We start from the raw sequence: 18,968 nt of genomic DNA, 5'->3' as shown, positions 1-18,968 counted from the left end.
ATTTGTGGAAGAGAGTTCCAAACGTCTACCACTCTGGCAGTGTAGCATATTATCTATTATCTCTCTGGAACAGTCTGGTCCTAATTCTCAGACTATGCCCCCACCTAGTTCTAGAATACCCAACCAGAGGAGATAATTTTTCTTTATCCAGTCTGTCTTCCTTGGCACCTAGCTTTGGAGATGGGTTGATGTCAAACATCTGCTCTGACCTTTGCTAATACTTGTTTAGTCCTGGTGACATGACCTTTGAACTTTTAACCTTCTTGTACCCCACCCACCCTTCTTCATCTGGCCTCCACTGAAGATAGCACAGTCTATTGGCAGGTTTGACAAAGTACTTAATTTGTATTACCGAACAGCATCCATGTTAATTTGATTGCCATGTGCACATGGAGAGAACAATTTGTAAATTATCTGCTTCATTGATTCAAGTGTCTCTCCCTTCCTCCAACCCCCCCACTCCAGTTAAGCACCTTTTGCAAGCTACTGTATCCAATTATTCTATGACAGTGAACATTCTGAAGAATTATAGCTTGAGAGAGCTGGCTCAGTGGTTAGTGCTGCTGCCTCATACTGCCAGGGACCCGGGTTCAATTCCATCCTTGCTACATATTTTCCCTGTGTCTCCGGTTTCCTTCCACAGTCCAAAGATGTGCAGGTGAGGTGGACAGACCATAAGCAATTGCCTGCAGTGTCTAGGCTTGTGCAGGCTAGGTGGATGAGCCATGAGGAATGTGTGGTTGTGGGTTTAGAGGGTGTGCGTCTGGATGGGATGCTTTTCAGAGAGTTGGTATGGGCCGAATGGCCTGCCTCCTCACTGTAGGGATTCTATAATTCTTGCTTCTGATTGCTTTATCCAGTAATGGCTTTTCATCACTTCCCAATTTTAAAAAGAAGTGACCACCCCCAAAAAACATTTTTTAAATTGTTTTGTATTGAATTAATGAGCAAAACCTTTTGTTGTGACGCACACACCCATTTTGATGGTGAAAATATTTCACTCCTCAAGACCCCTCCGAATATCCCCAAGTTGAAAGACTTTGTAAGCATATTCCAGTGGTGCAGCACTGAGGGAGTGCCGCGTTGCCAGAGGTGCTGTCTTTTCAAGAAGACGTGAAACCAAGGCTCTGTATACCCTGTTGGGATGGATGTTGAAGCTCCTTGGCAGTGTTTCATAGGGTAAACCAAGGGAGTTCGAGCCAATACTTATCCTGCACCCAACATCTTGAAATGTGATGATGATATCATTTATCAGATCGCTGTATGTGGGAGGTTTGGTGTTTGCAAAAGAGCTGCCACACTATGTCACTGGACTTCCCAAGCACTTCAAAGGCTACAAAGCACTTTGGAATATCCTGAGACTGGAAAACACACAAACAAAGTTGAATTCAGTTTCTTCCCTTTACTATTAAAAAGAGGCTCTGACCGGGAATTGTACCTGATTGTGAAGGTATCTGGTATAATGTGGAAGTGTACCATCTGATGTGAGTGTAAAATGTTGTTCTTCACTTTTGCAGGTTACTCGCACCTGTCCAGCGGTCTTTACCCTCCTTATATTCCACTCGGCCACTTGGAACACCCGAGCAGCAGCAGTCCGATTCTAGCTCAGCTCAGCCAGCACAGTCTGTTCGAGTCTCAGAAAGGTCAGTGCCTGTTTCTGTTGGCCTGTTCACTCCATCTTTTTCCCTCTTTTGTCCTTTGAGGTGTTGTCATATAGGGAAACTAAAGCCTTGGCGCTTTAAAGCTCTGGAATGGCAGAATAACAGAGTCCGACCATTTGCTCAATGTCATGTGTAACCAGCCCCATTCTGGTTACGTCACTGGATAAACAGTATCTGTCAAGGCTGGTTAATGAATCTAGTTGAGCAGACTGTCAGGGAAATGAATGTTTCAATTTGCCTTTATAAAATCTGACTTCATAGCAGACACTGCCACAAATGGTGTGCAAATCTATCTAGAAATGTACCATTCTCTTTGCTGCGAGTTCCTGATGAAGGGCTTATACCGGAAACGTCGACTCTCCTGCTTCTCGATGGTGCCTGACCTGCTGTGCTTTACCAGCACCACACCCTCGACTCTGATCTGCGGTCCTCACTTTCTCGGGGAAATAAAGTAATAGAGGTGTACAGCACAGAAACAGACCCTTCAGTCCACCTTGTCCATGCCAACCAGATATCCTAAATTAATCTAGTGTCAGAACTTGGCCCATATCCCTCTAAACCCGTCCTATTCATGTACCCATCCAGATGCCCTTTAAAAGTTGCCATTTTACCAGCCTCCTTCGCTTCCTCTGGCAGCTCATTCCATAAATATACCACCTTCTGCATGAAAAAGTTGCCCCTGAGATCCCTTTTATATCATTCTCTTCTCACCTTAAACCTATGCCCTCCAGTATTGGACTCCTCCACCCCAGGGAAAAGACCTTTTTGTACTTACCCTATCTATGCCCTTCATGATTCCGTAAACCTTTATAATGATGTCAAGATTTTAAGAAGCCTTGGTGCAGTTACCAATGGACTAACTGCAGTAGATTAATAAAATGGTGGACATCTGGAACACTTATTTATGGTGACAGACTGAAAGAGGCTGCAATCTTAATATTGAAATGCTGCATATCATGGATCATTGTTGTTGGGCAGATCTTTGTAATTGTAGATTTAAATGGAAGAGGCAAGGAAATTACTGGCAAGTTATAATCAGCAAGACCAGACTTGTAAACCCAAAGATCTTTTCCATTTAGAGATAGTAAATATACGAAGATTCATATCAAGCCAATTGAATTCCTTTAACAAGGAGTTATTTAACTGTATGCTTAGAATGTAAGTAAAGGACATAAAGATGGAAGTTGAAAGCTTTACACATAATCAAATGGATTGCAATGTTCCAGTTCTTTTTGGTACCTTTGGAATCTTATCAATTTAAGCAACGAGTCAAATGATATGGCTTGCAATGTTAGATTGATATCCTGGGGAGCTTCCTTGCTGATCTTGGGAAATAAGAGGCAGAGAGATTGAACAGAGCTTTGATGTTTTGGAAACCAGACCTCTGATTGTTTCTCAGTAGGAGCATATGCCATGATCCGTTAAGGGATCTTGCGCTGGAATGTTTCAATTTGCCTTTATAAATCCTGACTTCGTAGCAGACACTGCCACAAATAGTGTGCAAATCTATCTAGAAACGTACCATTCTCTTTGCTGTGAAATGCTTAGGTTGAGATATCCTCTCATCTACATTTTGTTTTCCAACTTAAAACACTAATGCACCCAACATTCGTTTGCGTTCACCAGACATGTTTTCTTTTCGCATTTTGTTACTAGCCAAAATGCACATTTTGCAAACAATAATACTGAGGAGCAAGAAAAACAAATTGGATGAACATGCAAAAATAATTAAATGTTAAAGACAAAGCAGATGGGTCAGTTGCGGAGAGAGAATGATTGGTTAATATTTTGACTGGCCCCCTTGAGATTAATTTATCTTCCTCATAAAATCTGCTGTGGATTTCCAGCACTTTCGGTTTCCACTCCAAATTAATGTTTGCTCTGCAGCTCTCCTTCGGTGTCGTTTTTAAAATTATATCGTTTATACTCCCCAAATGTTGAAGGAATGGATATTTGAAGCATTCCAAAAGGTTTTTTTTTGTGTTATTTTAGGCTTGAATCTTTCAAAGTTGAGAACATGCATGGTAGCAGGAACTAAGCACACGTAGCAATCACTGTGCTGGAATGGGTAGGCCTAAGGCCTGACCAAAATTGGCCCTCAATATACTGAGACCAACAGGCAGAGGATACCTACTGTGCATCCCCAAGCAGTTTGGCAGCAAAGCTGTAACCAGTTCTGAGCCATTACAAGGCTGACAGCTGGCCTTGGATAAGGAGCAACTGGATTGTGATGTCTGTAGATTTTAGTAATACCCCTCTTGGCTCCTCAGGAATTTTAAAAAAAGACAGCTTGACTTTTCATTCATGGCTGGAAGACCTTCCATCTTAACTTACTAACACATACAGGAAAGGGACTGTTTAATAATGCTAGGTCCTTAATTTATAGATGCAAGGAGCCTAACAGACACATTTTAGGTATCTGTTAAGGTGCTGAAAATAAATGGATCCCCATGTATTTAACTGAGATTAAGTCCTAAACAGACCACACTAATCCAAATTGGCATGATTACCAACCAGCTTTATGCCCATTAAACAAGCATGATATGCAGATCAGTTTCTATCCTTTACGTCTTGATCACAATTTCTATAAACAGCAGGAAGAGTGATTGGGATCTCAACACAAGACATTGGAATACATCTGCAGACTTCAATCAAAGTTGACATTTTTCTATAATTGACTGTACTTCTCTTTCCAAAGCCTCAAAATTGACAAGAGATTTATTAGAAACCTAACAGATAGCATGAAAGCAAATCTACCGGATCCATCACTGACTTAGTGTTGGTGATGCAGCTGGAGGACACAAGGTATCTGTGGCTGGTCATTTGTTACAGTTTATCTCAGGATAAAGGACTGCACTAAATCGGAGCCTTCCCAGTAAATCCGACAAGCTGGGAAATGGATAGCCAGCTATTTGCATGCCACAGTACTGAAACACAGGAGCTGGGTTTAACAAGAGATCCATATTCAGCCTGAGATTGCTGCATTCCGTATTTTCATTATCCTTTAGCTCAGAGACTGGACTCATTGGAGCTATAAGACTGATCCATGGCCATTGATCAATGCCAAGCCATGATAAGAAGTGAAATTTGCTAAATGGAATTGCCTCCATCATATTGAGTAGCTCAGCTGAATATGAATAGAATTCTTCCCAATTAGTACAGCCCTGAGCGAATATTCGGTGAGTGAGGTATTTAAATTGCTAGCTGTGGGTGCATGACCCCATGAGGTTGTCTCTGCTCTGGTTTTTCTTTTCTGTATTGGAACTCAACAGTGTTTAAAGAATGAAAATTGATCGATGCTACACTGTGCACATGATCAGGAGTTGATGTTTCATCACTTTGTGGTATTTTGCTCAGAGCCACTATCCCTGTTCTGGACATGTTTCCTTCCCTGATCTGGTCGGCTTCGATGGTCAAGTCAGATTGGCATTTAGCCAGCAGGTAGCAGGTAGGAAGTATGAGTTTGGGTTCAGCTACCGTCCTGTGGGATGCCAAAAATATCCCTCAGACTGACTGACAACCACCCCCTCCCGACCACCCCACCCCCACCCCCACAGGTTGGCAGAATGTCAATGAGGAGTTCCGGTTTATAGCAGCCACGTTGGTTTTGTGGGGAAGCGCAGAGGAGGCCTTTCAGCTGGACGGGTTGCTGAATGGGACTGACCTAAGATGACACAGGGGCCTGGTTTGCACATTCACAGGGATGACTCAGGCAGATGCTGTTGCCACCTATCCCTAGGCCCCTACTGATGATTGCGGTATCCATGGGAGCAGCAGGATTCCCCGCCATCTCAAGGCAGGAGCCTCTACATCTCACCCATGTTACCAGATGCAGCAAGTTTACAAATCCTCTTTTAATGATCTCCTCCTGTTGCCGAGTTACCAATAGTGCTTGTTGATGCGCCCATTTGACACCTTCGCCAGGTCCCTGTCAATCCTGCTAAATCGGTACAGTTTTCCGACTCAGGAATTGGACACAGTCACTCCTGCATGACTTTAGTCGCCCTTCCCCCAAAAGCCATACAACATAGAACAGTGCAGCACAATACTGGCCCTTCGGTCCACAATATTGTACCGAGCATTTATCTTAATGTAAGATCAACCTAACCTACATACCCCTCAATTTACTGCTGTCCATGTGCTTGTCCTGCAGTCACTTAAATGTCCCCAATGTCTCTGACTCTACTATCACTGCTGGCAGCACGTTCCACGCACCCACCACTCTGTGCAAAGAACCTTCCCTAAACCTTCCTCCAATCACCTTAAGATTAGTGTCAGCCATTTCTGCCCTCGGGAAAAATCTCTGGCTGTCCACTCTACCTATGTCTCTCATTACTCTATTAAGTCACCTCTCTTCCTTCTTCTCTCTAGTAAGCCTTATCTCACTCAACCTCTCTTCATAAGACAAGCCCTCAAAACCAGGCAACATCCTGGTAAATCTCCTCTGCACCCTCTGTAAAACATCTATATCCTTCCTATATCATGAGCAACCAGCAAGTTCCAGTAAATCCGCCCCACATTTCCAACTGATGACCGTTTAGTCAGAAGTGCAGTGCGAAAGGTCATACAGCTAAAAGCCCCTGATCTGTGCAGTCTTCCTTGTGCACCTAGAGAAGGCTGAGGAACACTGCTTCCATTTGACGACGTGTTGACATGCGTGTCTCTGTTTGTTTTCATTCCAGAAGGATATTACCTACACAGCCATGCAGGACAATCAGCCCTTCACGGTGCTGCGCACCCGCAAACCGCCATCTCCAGGACGACGTCCAATCATGCGTCGGGCTCAATCCTGCGAGAAAAGGAAATGTGTCATCCGCAGAAAAGTGGGAAAGAGTCGGAGAGGTATCCAGCGAAAGACTCGAAAGAGAAAGTGTACAGGACTGAGACCAACGTAAACGTGGCTAAGAAGGAGAAGTCCAGGGAAGAATCCAGGCCTAGGAGTGTGGTGGACCTCACACAAGAAGGCCGGACAGATAACGACAGGAGGATCCATCTTCTTGACAAAGCTGCCAAGGCTAGTGAGCATCACTCTACAGTTCTTACCAGTCACTCTCCGAACCGGGGAACTGGGAACGGAGAGCCAAAATCCAAGAACCCTCTGCAGACCCTGTCTCTTAGCAACTGTAACAGTGGCTCCAGTTCCTCACTGAGACTCCCCGGCAGTGAACAGGACAGATGCTCCAAAGACTCTGCTAAGCACGACGAGAACATGCGGCCTCTGCTGCACGCTCACGCAGAACGGACGCGCAAGTGTGACACCGTGGTGACCTCGGTTGGCACTCTGCATGTTTCCTGCGGCTGTCCGTCACCCCACTCCTCTCAAACAGCACGGATGCCACCTTCCAGCACATTCCCTCCTCTTCCTGTCCATTCCAGCATCTACACCATCTACCCCACTGCCAGGGAGCCAGGAAAGGAACATAAAGTTATTGCACCTACCTTTGTGCCTTCGGTCGGGTTTTACGAGAACAGGAACGGCCCCATTCAGATCGCCTCTCAGGCCAGAGACAATAAGAGTGACAAGTGCAAAGACAAGGATATGAGCAGAGTGGCTGGTGACAGGACAGGCAGTTTGCTATGCCCCTCAGAGAGGACGCTGGCAGAATCCTCTCGGTTAATGGTGACACAGGACCTGCCTGTGCACGCCGATACTAAAAGGGTGGATAATGTGAGGGAGGAAGGGTCGGTTATTAGATCCAACTCCCTAGCAATAAAGAGGCCCACGACCTCTGAGCTCTTCCTGAGCAAACCGGGCCTCAGCCCATCTGAAACGAGGGACGTGCATTCGAGCAGCGCCACACTGAAAGACCCGGTGCGATCGAGCTTTGAGGTCGACCACCGAAGTCAGGAGAGGGCCCAGCGATCAGGGGTGAAGGATTCCCCGAAGGTATTCAACGGGGTGGACGTCACGAGGCTGCACTCAGAGCAGCCCCAGCTGAAACGCTCGGGCACCCCGGAGCCAAAGTGGAAGCCGTTCGAGATGGTGACGTACGCCACCAGCCAGATGGCAGCGCTGGCGGCCCAGCATGGTCACAGCAGCAGAGCGGACGAGGATCAGAAGAAGAGCTTCCTGGAGCCGGCGGCCCTGCAGAGGTCAGCGGGGGTGGGTACGCCCAGTGAGGTCTCGGCCATGCAGAGCCTCATCAAGTACAGCGGCAGCTTCGCCAAGGAGGCGGCGGGTAGGTCCGGCAGCGGCAAGAAGAGCCCATTCGGCGGGCTCGGCAACGTGAAGACTGACTCTGGGCAACACGGCATGTTGAAGGTGCAGCACCTCCCGCTCCCACAGCTCAGCAAGCAGCTGAAAAAAGACCCAGAGCGGCCGGAGAGCGCCAAATCGACGCAGGGCGAGGTGGAGGTCCGGCACCCACCTGTGGGCATCGCAGTGGCAGTGGCCAGGCAGAAAGACAATAGCAGCAAACCGGGCACTGGTGTGATTGACAGGGATCGCTCGCTCTCTATGAACAGCATGAAAGGTAAGATGATGAGCACCCTTCCTTTGATAGTCGCTCAGTCAGGCGGCCTGTCTGATCCTGTGCTAATTTGTGGAAAGCCTTAGTACTTTTGAGCTCCAGGGTCACCCCAGTGGTCAGCGTGGCTGTGGAGGGGCAGAGCTTGCATATTAAAGAATCCTCTTCATGGGTCTCATTGAGGTCAAGTGACTATTTGTGGTCCCAGTTGGACGTGGCCCTTAGGGAATGAGAATTCTTGTGATTGCCTATATCCCTTCCAAGCATCTTGTCCAGGTGCAGAGAAGGAAAGCCTGATCGTTAGCATCTTTGAGATGATCCCCATTCACTGGGCCCCACAGGGACTGGAGGGTGTAGATGGCACTGTGAATGGTACTGTTTATGTTTATAAGGTTCTTTTCCTATTTCTTCATCACGTTTCAATTAATGGTGCCCCCTCTTGTGCACAGTGCTTGCTTTTTGCCTCATGGTAATTGTAGGAGAAATGCAAGTAAACACCACTAGCACTTAACTTTGCCATTTCTTTTTCCTGAAAATCTTTTACATTCAACCACAAACAACTTGGGGTGTATCACCTTTAACAGAGTGAGGCAATTCAGAACAAACCAAACTTTGACACTGAGCCATGTCAGGGACATCAAGGCAGTGGCTTAAAAGCTTTGCCCAAGAAGTTGAAATTAGGGGGTGACTGAAAGGAGGAACATGAAATAAAGAGGTGGTGAGGTATGGATAATGTATTAAAGAGGCAAGAGACTTGGAAGCTGCAGCCACCAATGTTGGATAATTAAATAGGGGAACATTGAAGAAGCAAGAATTAGAGGAGGATAGGTGGTTAGGAAAAGCCAGGTAACTACAGACTGTTGAGTCTGACATTGATGGTGGGCAAGTTGTTGGAGGGAATCCTGAGGGACAGGATTTACACATATTCGGAAAGGCAAGGACTGATTTGGGATAGACTGATAGGGACATGGCTTTGTATGTGGAAAACCACGAACTTGATTGAATTATTTGAAGAAGTAACAAAGAGGATTGATGACGGCAGAGTGGTGAACGTGATCTATATGGGCTTCAGTAAGGTGTTCGATGCTGTTCCTCATGGGAGACTGGTTAGCAAAGTTAGATCTCATGGAATAAAGGGAGAACTAGTCATTTGGATACAAGGTTGGCTCGAAGGTAGAAGACAGAGGGTGGCAGTGAAGGGTGGCTTTTGCTGTGCATCTCTATGGAGGAGAAAGTGAGGTCTGCAGATGCTGGAGATCAGAGCTGAAAATGTGTTACTGAAAAAGCGCAGCAGGTCAGGCAGCATCCAGGGAACAGGAGATTCGACGTTTCGGGCATAAGCCCTTCTTCAGCAAGATTCCTGAAGAAGGGCTTATGCCCGAAACGTCAAATCTCCTGTTCCCTGGATGCTGCCTGACCTGCTGCGCTTTTTCAGCAACACATTTTCAGCTCTGTGCATCTCTATGACTACATATATCTCAGACGGTTTTGGGTTTGGATGAGATTCTGGAAATAGGAAGGGGTCAGGGCATGGTGGGATTTGGAAAGAAGTGTGCTCAGTTTTGAAGTCAAGAGATCCATTGGGTCCCAGTCAACCTAAGTCAACCAGCGCAGAGGTTTCAGGATGAGTTAAGATGGAGGCAGCAGAGTTTTGAATGACCTGAGGTTGGAGGATGTAAGGGTGTGAAACCAGCCAGGAATGCCTTGGAATAGTCAAGACCAGAGGTAATGAATTCAAGGAAGATGTCAACAGCAGATGAGCTGAGGGAGGAGTGAAGTCGGGCAGTATCACAAAGGCAGAATGTGATGATCTTACTAGTGGCATGGGATATGTGGACAGAAACCCATCCTGGAGTCAAATATTGACACCAGGATTGTGAACAGACTGGTTGACTTCCAAATGTTGCCAGGGAGCGAGATGGACTCAGTGACAAGGAAACAAAGTTTGTAGCAGGCACTGTAAACAAGGCCTTCATTCTCCCCGAGACTTAATTGGAGGATATTTCATCTTGTCCAGGGCTGGACGTCAGAGAAGCAGTTAGAGAATTTTGCAACAGAGGACTCCAAGAGAGATGGTGTTCAAGTTGAGCTGGGTGGCGTCAGCACCTGTGTCAAAACGAACAGTCTTTTTGGAGCATGGGGCCGGGATGTGGATAGGACCCAGTAAGGGGGTAGATCACTGGGGGACATCAGTGGTAATGGTGCACATGAAGGGAAGCCATTGCAAGTGATTCTGATGTGAATAATAGGAATAAGAGGAGGTGAGAGCATCGTAATGGAGATGCTCCCAGTGGAGAGGCCTTCAGAGAAGGCTGGAATCAATGATGATGGCAAAGGCTGCCGGCAGCTTGAGAAGAATGAGGAAGGAAAGGTTACCTTTGTCATAGCTATATGGGAAGCCATTTGTGACTTTGAGAAGAGGCCTGCTGTGACAGGGGTGGGACTAGGCTGGAGAGATCCAAACACAGAGTCCTGGGAATGATGGACTTGGATTTAGACTGAAACAAGGGATCTGGAGATGAAAGGAAAGTTGATGTTTTGCATGGGCAGTGGGGTCAAAGGTTGCTCTTATCAAAGCGAGAGCTGATGGTGGCATGTTTAAAGGTGAAAGGCACAGCACCTGAAGAAAGGGGCAGTTTCCAGTTTCGGCTGATGTGGAGCGGCGTGGGCAGTGTCCAGTAGGTTAGTGCGGATCCAGTTAAGGCAGCAACAACTGGGTCTCATGACAGATTGAGTTTGAAGTTGGCATTAGGGGAGGCATGAGGGAGACTATTGAAAAATATGTGGGAGACAAGGGGAAGGTATGAAGGAGACTAGGGGAAGGTATGATGGAGACCAGGGGAAGGAATGAAGGAGATCAGGGGAAGGTATGAACGAGACCGGGGAAGGAATGAGGGAGACTAGGGGAAGGAGTGAGGGAGACCGGGGGAAGGTATGAGTTTAGAGGAGGGCTTTAAAGGAAGTAGGGTCTGATTGGTTTGGGGTGATTTGGGGGAGGGGGAAAAGCAGAAAGGTCAAGGCAAAGGCCATCGATCAGGTGGTCTTGGTGACTAATAAATTCACAAGCTCCTCATGTGAATTGATGGAAGGGGGAGGGGTTTAAGCAGAGTAATTTTTGCAATCCAGGGTCATCCTGGAATCCTGGCGTGGATGAGAATAGAATCCAGTAGCACATTAAGTGATCCAGTGATGGTGAAACTCAGTTGTCCGCCATTCCCTTTATTGTCCATGTCCTTTGAACTTGAGGGAAGGAAGTTGAGTGTCAAGCCTGGAGGAGTGAGCAGTGTGAGGAAGAAGGAATGGTTTCTCGGGGATTGGGCCGTGAATTGGAGATGAGGGTGCAGTTGAGTCGAGCAGTAGCTGCAAAAATATTGTTGACAAATAAGCGGTCAAATGCTAAGTAGTTGGGATGTTGAAGTGCAGTTGTAAGTGAATTTGAGAAATAGCGTTTTTCAGGGATGGACAAAGGACTGACAGTGGAAAGAATTGTCGGTGGAGGAATAGTGATTGGAACTGGCCTGGTCTGACATTGATACAGAGGGACTGGTAAGACCTTGTGAGACAAGGGTGTGACCTGTGAATATGGGTTGGGGTGTGTACGTGGAAGGACATATTTAAGGAGGAGAGGAGGGCGGTGAAGTCAAGAGGACAGAGAACATGATGAGATGGAGGTTGCAATCACTGGGGGTGATTGAAGGAGGGAAGCAGTGAAGAAATCTCAGTGATACATTTTTTATTGTACATTGGAGACCAACATAGGCTGACGATTTGAAAGAGATGTGATGAGGTGGTCAGTGTCACCATGATGATCTTTGTTGATCAGCGATGGAAAGATGATGCAGTTGGGCGGGTGGTCCCATTAAAGGACGGAGTTATCGAGACCCTTCAGACAGGTTTCTGTTCAGGTCTTGACGTTGATTCAGCCTAACCACAGGGGCAAGCACCTTGCTCAGAAGTGAACAGAGAGAGGAGTGAGAGGAGTGAGAGTCCGCAGGGTCAGCAAAGGTGCGTTGGAGAGGAAGAAGACTGGCACGAATAGCTTGCAGCCAGATGGACAGGTCAATGGGATGAGACAACTGGGATTGCTGCTAGTAATGAACTCACAGCAAGTGCCCCATTGAGCCCTTCGGAGGAGGCTGTGGGATTACCTAGTGATGTTTAGCCTGGCATAGCGATGGAAGAGCAGGATCGAGTCCTGAACGGTTGGAGTCACATGATGGAAAGGCAGCGTAACTGAACCCGAAGAAGTGGAAGGAAGCATTGCAGTAGCCCGGGGGAGATGAAGATTAACATGGAAGTAGATTGGGGTGGGCTCAGATCCCAAACCAGAGAATCCCTACAGTGTGGAAACAGGCCCTTCGGCCCAACAAGTCCACATTGACCCCCGAAGAGTAACCCACCCAGACTCATTCCCCCTACCTTATATTTACCCCAACTAATGCCCCTAACCTACACATCCCTGAACACTACAGGCAATTTAGCACAGCCAATCCACCTAAACTGCACATCTTTGTGACTGTGGGAGGAAACCCACGCAGACACAGGGAGAATGTACAAAATCCACACAGACAGTCTTCCAAGGCTGGAATTGAACCTGGGTCCCTGGCACTGTGAGGCAGCAGTGCTAACCACTGAGCCACTGTACCACCCCATGGTAGTCAGAACCCACCCAGGAAGGGAATGGAGGAAAGCTCAAATTATAGGTTACGTAAGCATTCTGATACATAAAAACCTGATAGGAAAATGGAAGGGGTTCAGAATCAAACTCAAAGATCATGTGATGAGATAAGGTGGAGCATCAATAAACCGAGGCCAGTGAGCTACTTGAGGACCAAGTGATATTTTTATATATCACTGAGTGATTTTTTTTAACAGGCTGCCACATAAAAGGCTGGTTAACGAAATTCAGGCTGATGGAATCGGAAGATCAGTGTCACCTTGGGTAAAACATTGGCAGGAAGCAGCAAGCTGTGGTAAATGGGCGCTTCTCCAACTGGAAGTCGGGAGCACTGGAATCTCCCAGGGATCAGTGCCCTTGTGAATGAAATATGATCCATATATTGGAAGGCAGGGAAAAGTTTCAAAATGTACCAGTGATACCAAACTGTGGAGTTGATATCCAGCAGGGATGGGGGAACGTTTGACTATCAGGTTAGGTCGGAGAAGCTAGGTATGCTCTTCTTGGAACAGATGGATGAGAATGTGACATTGGAGCTGACAGAATTGGTTACCAAACTAATGCTAAAAGTGGACCTCCGTTTTCAGTTTGAAATCGTTCCAGCAGCCCAGCCGAGAGCAGCCGGGTGTGTGATGTGTTTGTGAGCAGGAATGGCATTGTCACCTCAATCTTGAAGAAAATATACAGTAAGATGTTGAGCTGCAAGATGACGTTGCTTTATGACTGAGAACCGGAGGCAGGAGGAACAGGATCGCCTTTAAAATGGTCTACTTATTGAAGATTGTTTAATAAAATCATAACACTCCGTATAATGGTACATATAAAACTCAAAAAGCCCAAGTACATTGTACTCTGAAATGGCTGCTTGTTCAGTTGTAGTAAAATGTGTTTTTGATGTTTACCTTGAACTCATTAGCCGGCCGGAATGTAGCTTTCCATTTGTGTTGAGCTATAGGAGTCCCCTTTCTCTTTCATTTACGGGCTGAGAGAAAAAGAATAAAACAACACTACACCATTCAACCCAGTGTGTCTGTGCGCCGGTCACATGACCCGCTCCTGTCTATCATCAACAATATGATGTGTTTTTAATGTACAAATTGATTGGTGACACAGTGGGGGAGAATAAAGGAGAACACTTCCCTCTCTTTTGCGTGTCGTTGTATAAAAATTCTTTAGGCTAGACATCATGTGGTCTGCCGTTGAAATCTTTGTCTGTGAAGTAGTTTCCCTGGCTGTTGCCAAGGCCCAACAGTCCACAGTAGGCAATGGCAACACAGGGAGCTGTTTGTAAAGAATTTCAATGATGAGGATACAGGCAGCTAACATTAAATGTAATTTACTGAGCAGAACTAAAAGCCGCAAACAAGAACTGAATTCTAATCGCCCTTCCAGGCTGTTGCCAGGCGACTAGACAAACCTTAGGAGGAAAAGTATTAATTTTTTTTTATCCGCGCAATGGAGAGCCTGGTAATAATCTTAGCCTGTTAGTGATAAGAGAAGGTTCTGGACTTAGTGAGCTTTAAAGGAAGGTAAAAGCACAGTTTAGATGACAAATCTGCAGTATTGTACAAGTAAAATGCTGATATTAAAGACATGGTTGCCTAGACACAGACTTAAGCCTTTCCACTGAGCATGGTAGGTACACAGCCTCTACATACTCCCCTTTCCACTGAGCATGGTAGGTACACAGCCTCTACATACTCCCCTTTCCCTATTTTCCTTTAAGACAATACTTCTATTCATGGATAACAACAGCAGCTTTCACTACGTTATAGAACTATCTCATTCTGTACCCACCTATAAATGGGGAGGGAAGAGGGAAATTAAAATGGATTATGTTAATAGATGCTATGACTGCTTTAATATCTATGCTATTAACATTCTTATTATTCCATTATAAGAAGGCGAAATTGTGAGGCTGATGAATTGGGGCTGCTGTTAGTTGCGCAACGTCAGTTAATTCGCCCACAACCACAGAATATTGTTCACTAAATCAAGTTAAATTGAATAAACACACACTTTTGCTGTTGACGTTCTGGAGCTCGGTGACCATTCACTTTGACTGAGTTGTGCACAAATTGAACTTCCAAGTGCAGCACTTCGAGGCTTGGTCCTTAGTGTAAAAAGGATTAATTGTATTGGAATGGGGAATGACTAATGTCAAGTGAAATGTGGTCCACTCCTCCCCGCTCCTGTAGTCACAAAGCAAGGCACAGAAGGTACAATGAGCATACTGTATGCAATCATTGAAAATGAGAGGTTGAAAGAGATCAGCTTGGTTGATCATGTTCATGATGGCGAGAGAGAAACATTTCCTGGTCCCTGCAACGTGTGGAATCTCTCAGGAGAGAGGCTAAAAAATGGAGGCCCATTCCTGAGGCCAGTAACATTCTGGTAAATTCCTGTCCGATCTCCTCAGGTAATCAAATACTAGTGTCATTTGGTGTGGATTTGGGCAGTCGTGCAAATGTCTAGGGTTTAATATTTAGGCTACTCCTGGGCTGGGAGGCTGAGGTGGGCAGGCACTAAAAATAACGCAGCTCCACCTGGGCACCAATTCCCTGGCTCCAGCCTGCCCCAGGCCATTTTTGCAAAGGTATGGCCCCCAGCTTTGAGAGCTCGCCCACCTCCTTAACTGGCTGCCCTCTAGTCCTGACAGACGTGGTAGTGGGTGGGGCAGGGGGATGAAAGCAACGAATTGACTGTTTCCCCCATGGTGCAGACCCACGTTTCACCCTAATAGTGGGGTTCACAACACAAGCAGCTGAAAATTCTCTTAATTTTCTTTTTCTGTGTTTTCCTATTCATTGCACACGTATAGATAAACACAACTGTTATGGTGCAGAGCTCCACACAGAGGTTTGGCTCAGTTAAATCACACATAGACTATAGAAATCAGCCGTCTTTTTAAAAAAAGCAGCAGAGACTGTAAGGCACCTTAATTCTTTTTCAGGCTCTATGAAACGATAACTTTGGAGTTTATTTGAACTGCTGTTGTGCTTAAGCTGCAGAAATATTTTTCTTTCACTTGACTGGTCCCAAGTCTTTATTTTATATGGAATACTTCCATGTCTTTTCTGCACCTTGTGTTACCTCTGACCCACTGAAACAATGCTGCGGTAGCCAACTGATTAACCCTGAAGTAGTTCTCAACATTAATTCCCTCCAAGTGCCAACCTGTCCATCAAAACTTAATTTAGCATCGTCAAGAAAGACTCTTCCAGGAGTTGAGTTAATGATTTTAAATATTATGGGGCCAAGCACCAAAGAAATTGTTACTGTAACAGGCAAGTGCACTCACCTTTTAACGATACCAACACCTTGCATTTACGTGGCTACTTTAATGCAGTGAATCATTCACGTACAATCAGAGCAGTAGGTTTTAAGGAACCTTTTGAAGAGGAAGAGGAATCTCGCATAGAATGGAAATTAGCCGGGTATGAGGATGACTAGTGAAGATTAGGAACGAGTTACTGCAGATGCTGGAATCTGTCCTGCCAACAACAAAGTTGGAAATCACAGCGGGTCACTCAGCATCTATGGAGAGAGAGAGAGAGAGAGAGCGAGCGAGAGAGAGAGAGAGAGAGCAAGCAAGCTAATGTTTCACGTCCAGATGACTCTTCATCAGAGTTTCATCTTCATCAGAAACGTTTGCCTGCTGTCTCCCTCCACAGATGCTTCCTGACCCACTGTGAATTTTGGCATTTTTTTGTGACCATGGGAGGTTGCCCACTGACAATGAAGGGGATTGTGTGCACTGGACCAGTTCTTTGGCAGCACAGAGGGAGTGAGTAGGGTGAACACAGTAAGTCGGAGTCGACATATAACTTGCCAAGCCTGTTCCAACATTCGGTCTTCAGTCTCAACTCCACTTTCTCGCTTGCTTCCTCTAACCCTTGTTTCTCTGAGTGACCAAAAATGTGTCTGACTCATTCTTAAATAGTCAACAGAGGAGTGCTTACAAGCTTCACAGGTGGAGGATTCCAAAGATTCACAGCCCTTTGAGTGAGGCAATTTCCCCTCATCTCCATCCAAAGCGATTGTCCCCTTATCCTGAAACTGCATCCCTGTGTTTTAAATTTCCTGACCAGCAGAGACGATCTCTCAGTATCTGTCACGCACTTTCAGTAACATGTGCATCTCAATGAGATTGCCTTTCAACCTGCAGGGAATATCGTTTACCCAGTCTCACATCATCAGACAGGGACTCCTGCAGCGAACCTTCACTGCACCGCCCACAATGTGGCAAGACTGAAGCAGTTTGCAGAGATCGGGTACAATCCCTATGGCCATAGAGGGAGTGAAACTGAGAACGACTAGGTAAAGAGAAAGCTGTAGGGTTAGCAGGAGATGGTGAGAAATAGGGGTGCTTCAGAATTAGTTAGGAATGATTATTCTCCTGTGCTGTGATATATGATTTTTCAGTGGATGTAATGATCCCGAGGAAGCAAGCAGTCGATTAGACAGAGGAGCAGAGCCAGTGGAGAGTTAGCCTCTGAACAGTGGTTTGGAGGAAAAGCTTTTTAATGAATGATGTAATTTGGGGTGGCATCTTGGTCTATCTGCACAGTGATTATGGACTAAAGGCAGCACTGAGCCGGTCAGAGCAGAAACACCTTCTGTTCAGCCTGTGATCTTGATGGCGAGTGAGCTGATTGGAGACATGGGGTTTGCACTGAACCTACAGTCGGTCACAATGCAGCCATGGGTGAGGCGGTGAGGGTGGGTCAGGCGTTTCTATCCTGGCTGGAATCAGTGAGTCCTGTCGATTATCCAGCACTGACTGAGGACAGGATGACATTCAGCCCTGTCACTGCACCCTCGTTTTCTTTCACCTTGTTAAGGCTAAGAGCTGGTTGGCAGGATAGCAGAGCAGATCCATGTGCATCCTAATAAGAAGGGAAATGGGGATGTTTTGGTCACTTGAAATAACTTCATCAACAAGGACTGTTCCATGTTTTTGACTGAAGCAGTCAGGCTGTAGTGGACAGGACAGTCCCGGTATAAGGGGTGGCCATATCAGAATCACTGGGCTCCATCATACACACGTAGAGCGGCCTGGCATATTTTCAGCATGGCTGTGTAGAATAAATGAGGTGCCCAGCTCACCCTCTTATTTGGAAATCAGCAGCAATCCCCAAACTAATCAAATTATATTTTGGCCTGTTGCTCTTCAGGGCAGGACTTGCTCTTATTGAATAGCAATAATCCCAGCCTCAGCCAATGTAACCCTCTGCCAGCCTGCGGGGAGGTCATAGCTGACATAGAGAGGTGAGCAGAGCAGCTTGTGTAAAAGGTACCCCCACCCCACCGATAAAAGAGCCTTCTTAACCCACCTTGGATACCCCTGTCTGAGGCTGAATATGCAGCACCATGGCATCCTGACATAACAACTTGTCTGAATATCTACAGGGATGGGCAATGGGCCTTTATGATTCAAATTCAGATTAAATTGAATGCTAAATGATAAAGTACACTTAGGGTGTAGTGAGAAATCTCTCAATGGTTTTGTTAGAAAGCAGATCGATACTGAGTGAGTGCATGAAAATAATGGAAGAAAGATGGTCTTCAAAGGGCAATTACTAGTGGGCATTGAGGTCAAGAGACTCCTGTTGGGTAACTTGCCAAAAGGCTGAAGCATAAGAAAACTCAATAAGGGAGCACCTGACGAGAGACCTGTAGCCCTCTGTGGAGCTATTCCAGAGGTTTCTCAAGTCTAAGAGTTTGGGAAGAAAATAATCTGCCACAGATTGTTTCCACCAGGCACTGAATGTCTGACACTTGGGCATAAGTATAAGACAGTAATAAAAGAGACATTGGCAAATTTAAGGGAAACAGGCCTTACACTTGGAACGCTATTGTTCAGGCAGAGTCTGCAAATGCTCCTCAATGGTATTTTGAGCAAAACTGTTTTTTACCATAGTTTTCAAAAAGGGACTTCACCGAATCAAGGGATGTGACTTTTTTCTGTCCCTGAACGTGGTGAGAAGGGCTAATAATTGAGCAGGTTGGCTCTAGAGGGGTAGTGGTGCCACATCATTTCAGTGATTGGGTTCATAGACCTCCTCAACCTGTTGCCAATGAAGACCCTAAATTAACGACCAGTTAAAGGCCTCAATCCAACAATGGCTGCCTCAGACAGTGGGAATCGTGACTGTTTTC

At 46.0% G+C, this 18,968-nt stretch overlaps 1 protein-coding gene across 8 annotated transcripts in view; it reads left to right on the top strand.

The window, feature by feature from the left end:
* tnrc18 (trinucleotide repeat containing 18) overlaps nt 1–18,968 on the top strand; it is a 186,757-nt gene that overhangs the window by 77,890 nt on the left and 89,899 nt on the right. For all 8 annotated transcript variants that reach the window (XM_060840845.1, XM_060840849.1, XM_060840848.1 and 5 more), the window contains 2 exons: nt 1,518–1,643; nt 6,344–8,134. In XM_060840845.1, coding sequence (XP_060696828.1) covers nt 1,518–1,643; nt 6,344–8,134 — 1,917 coding nt within the window. The remainder of the gene's footprint in view (nt 1–1,517; nt 1,644–6,343; nt 8,135–18,968) is intronic.

This window comes from Hemiscyllium ocellatum, chromosome 20 (assembly GCF_020745735.1).
Source record: "Hemiscyllium ocellatum isolate sHemOce1 chromosome 20, sHemOce1.pat.X.cur, whole genome shotgun sequence".
Taxonomy (NCBI): domain Eukaryota; kingdom Metazoa; phylum Chordata; class Chondrichthyes; order Orectolobiformes; family Hemiscylliidae; genus Hemiscyllium; species Hemiscyllium ocellatum.
The sequence above is the reverse complement of the archived record's forward strand: the minus strand, read 5'-3'. Positions and strand labels throughout refer to the sequence as shown.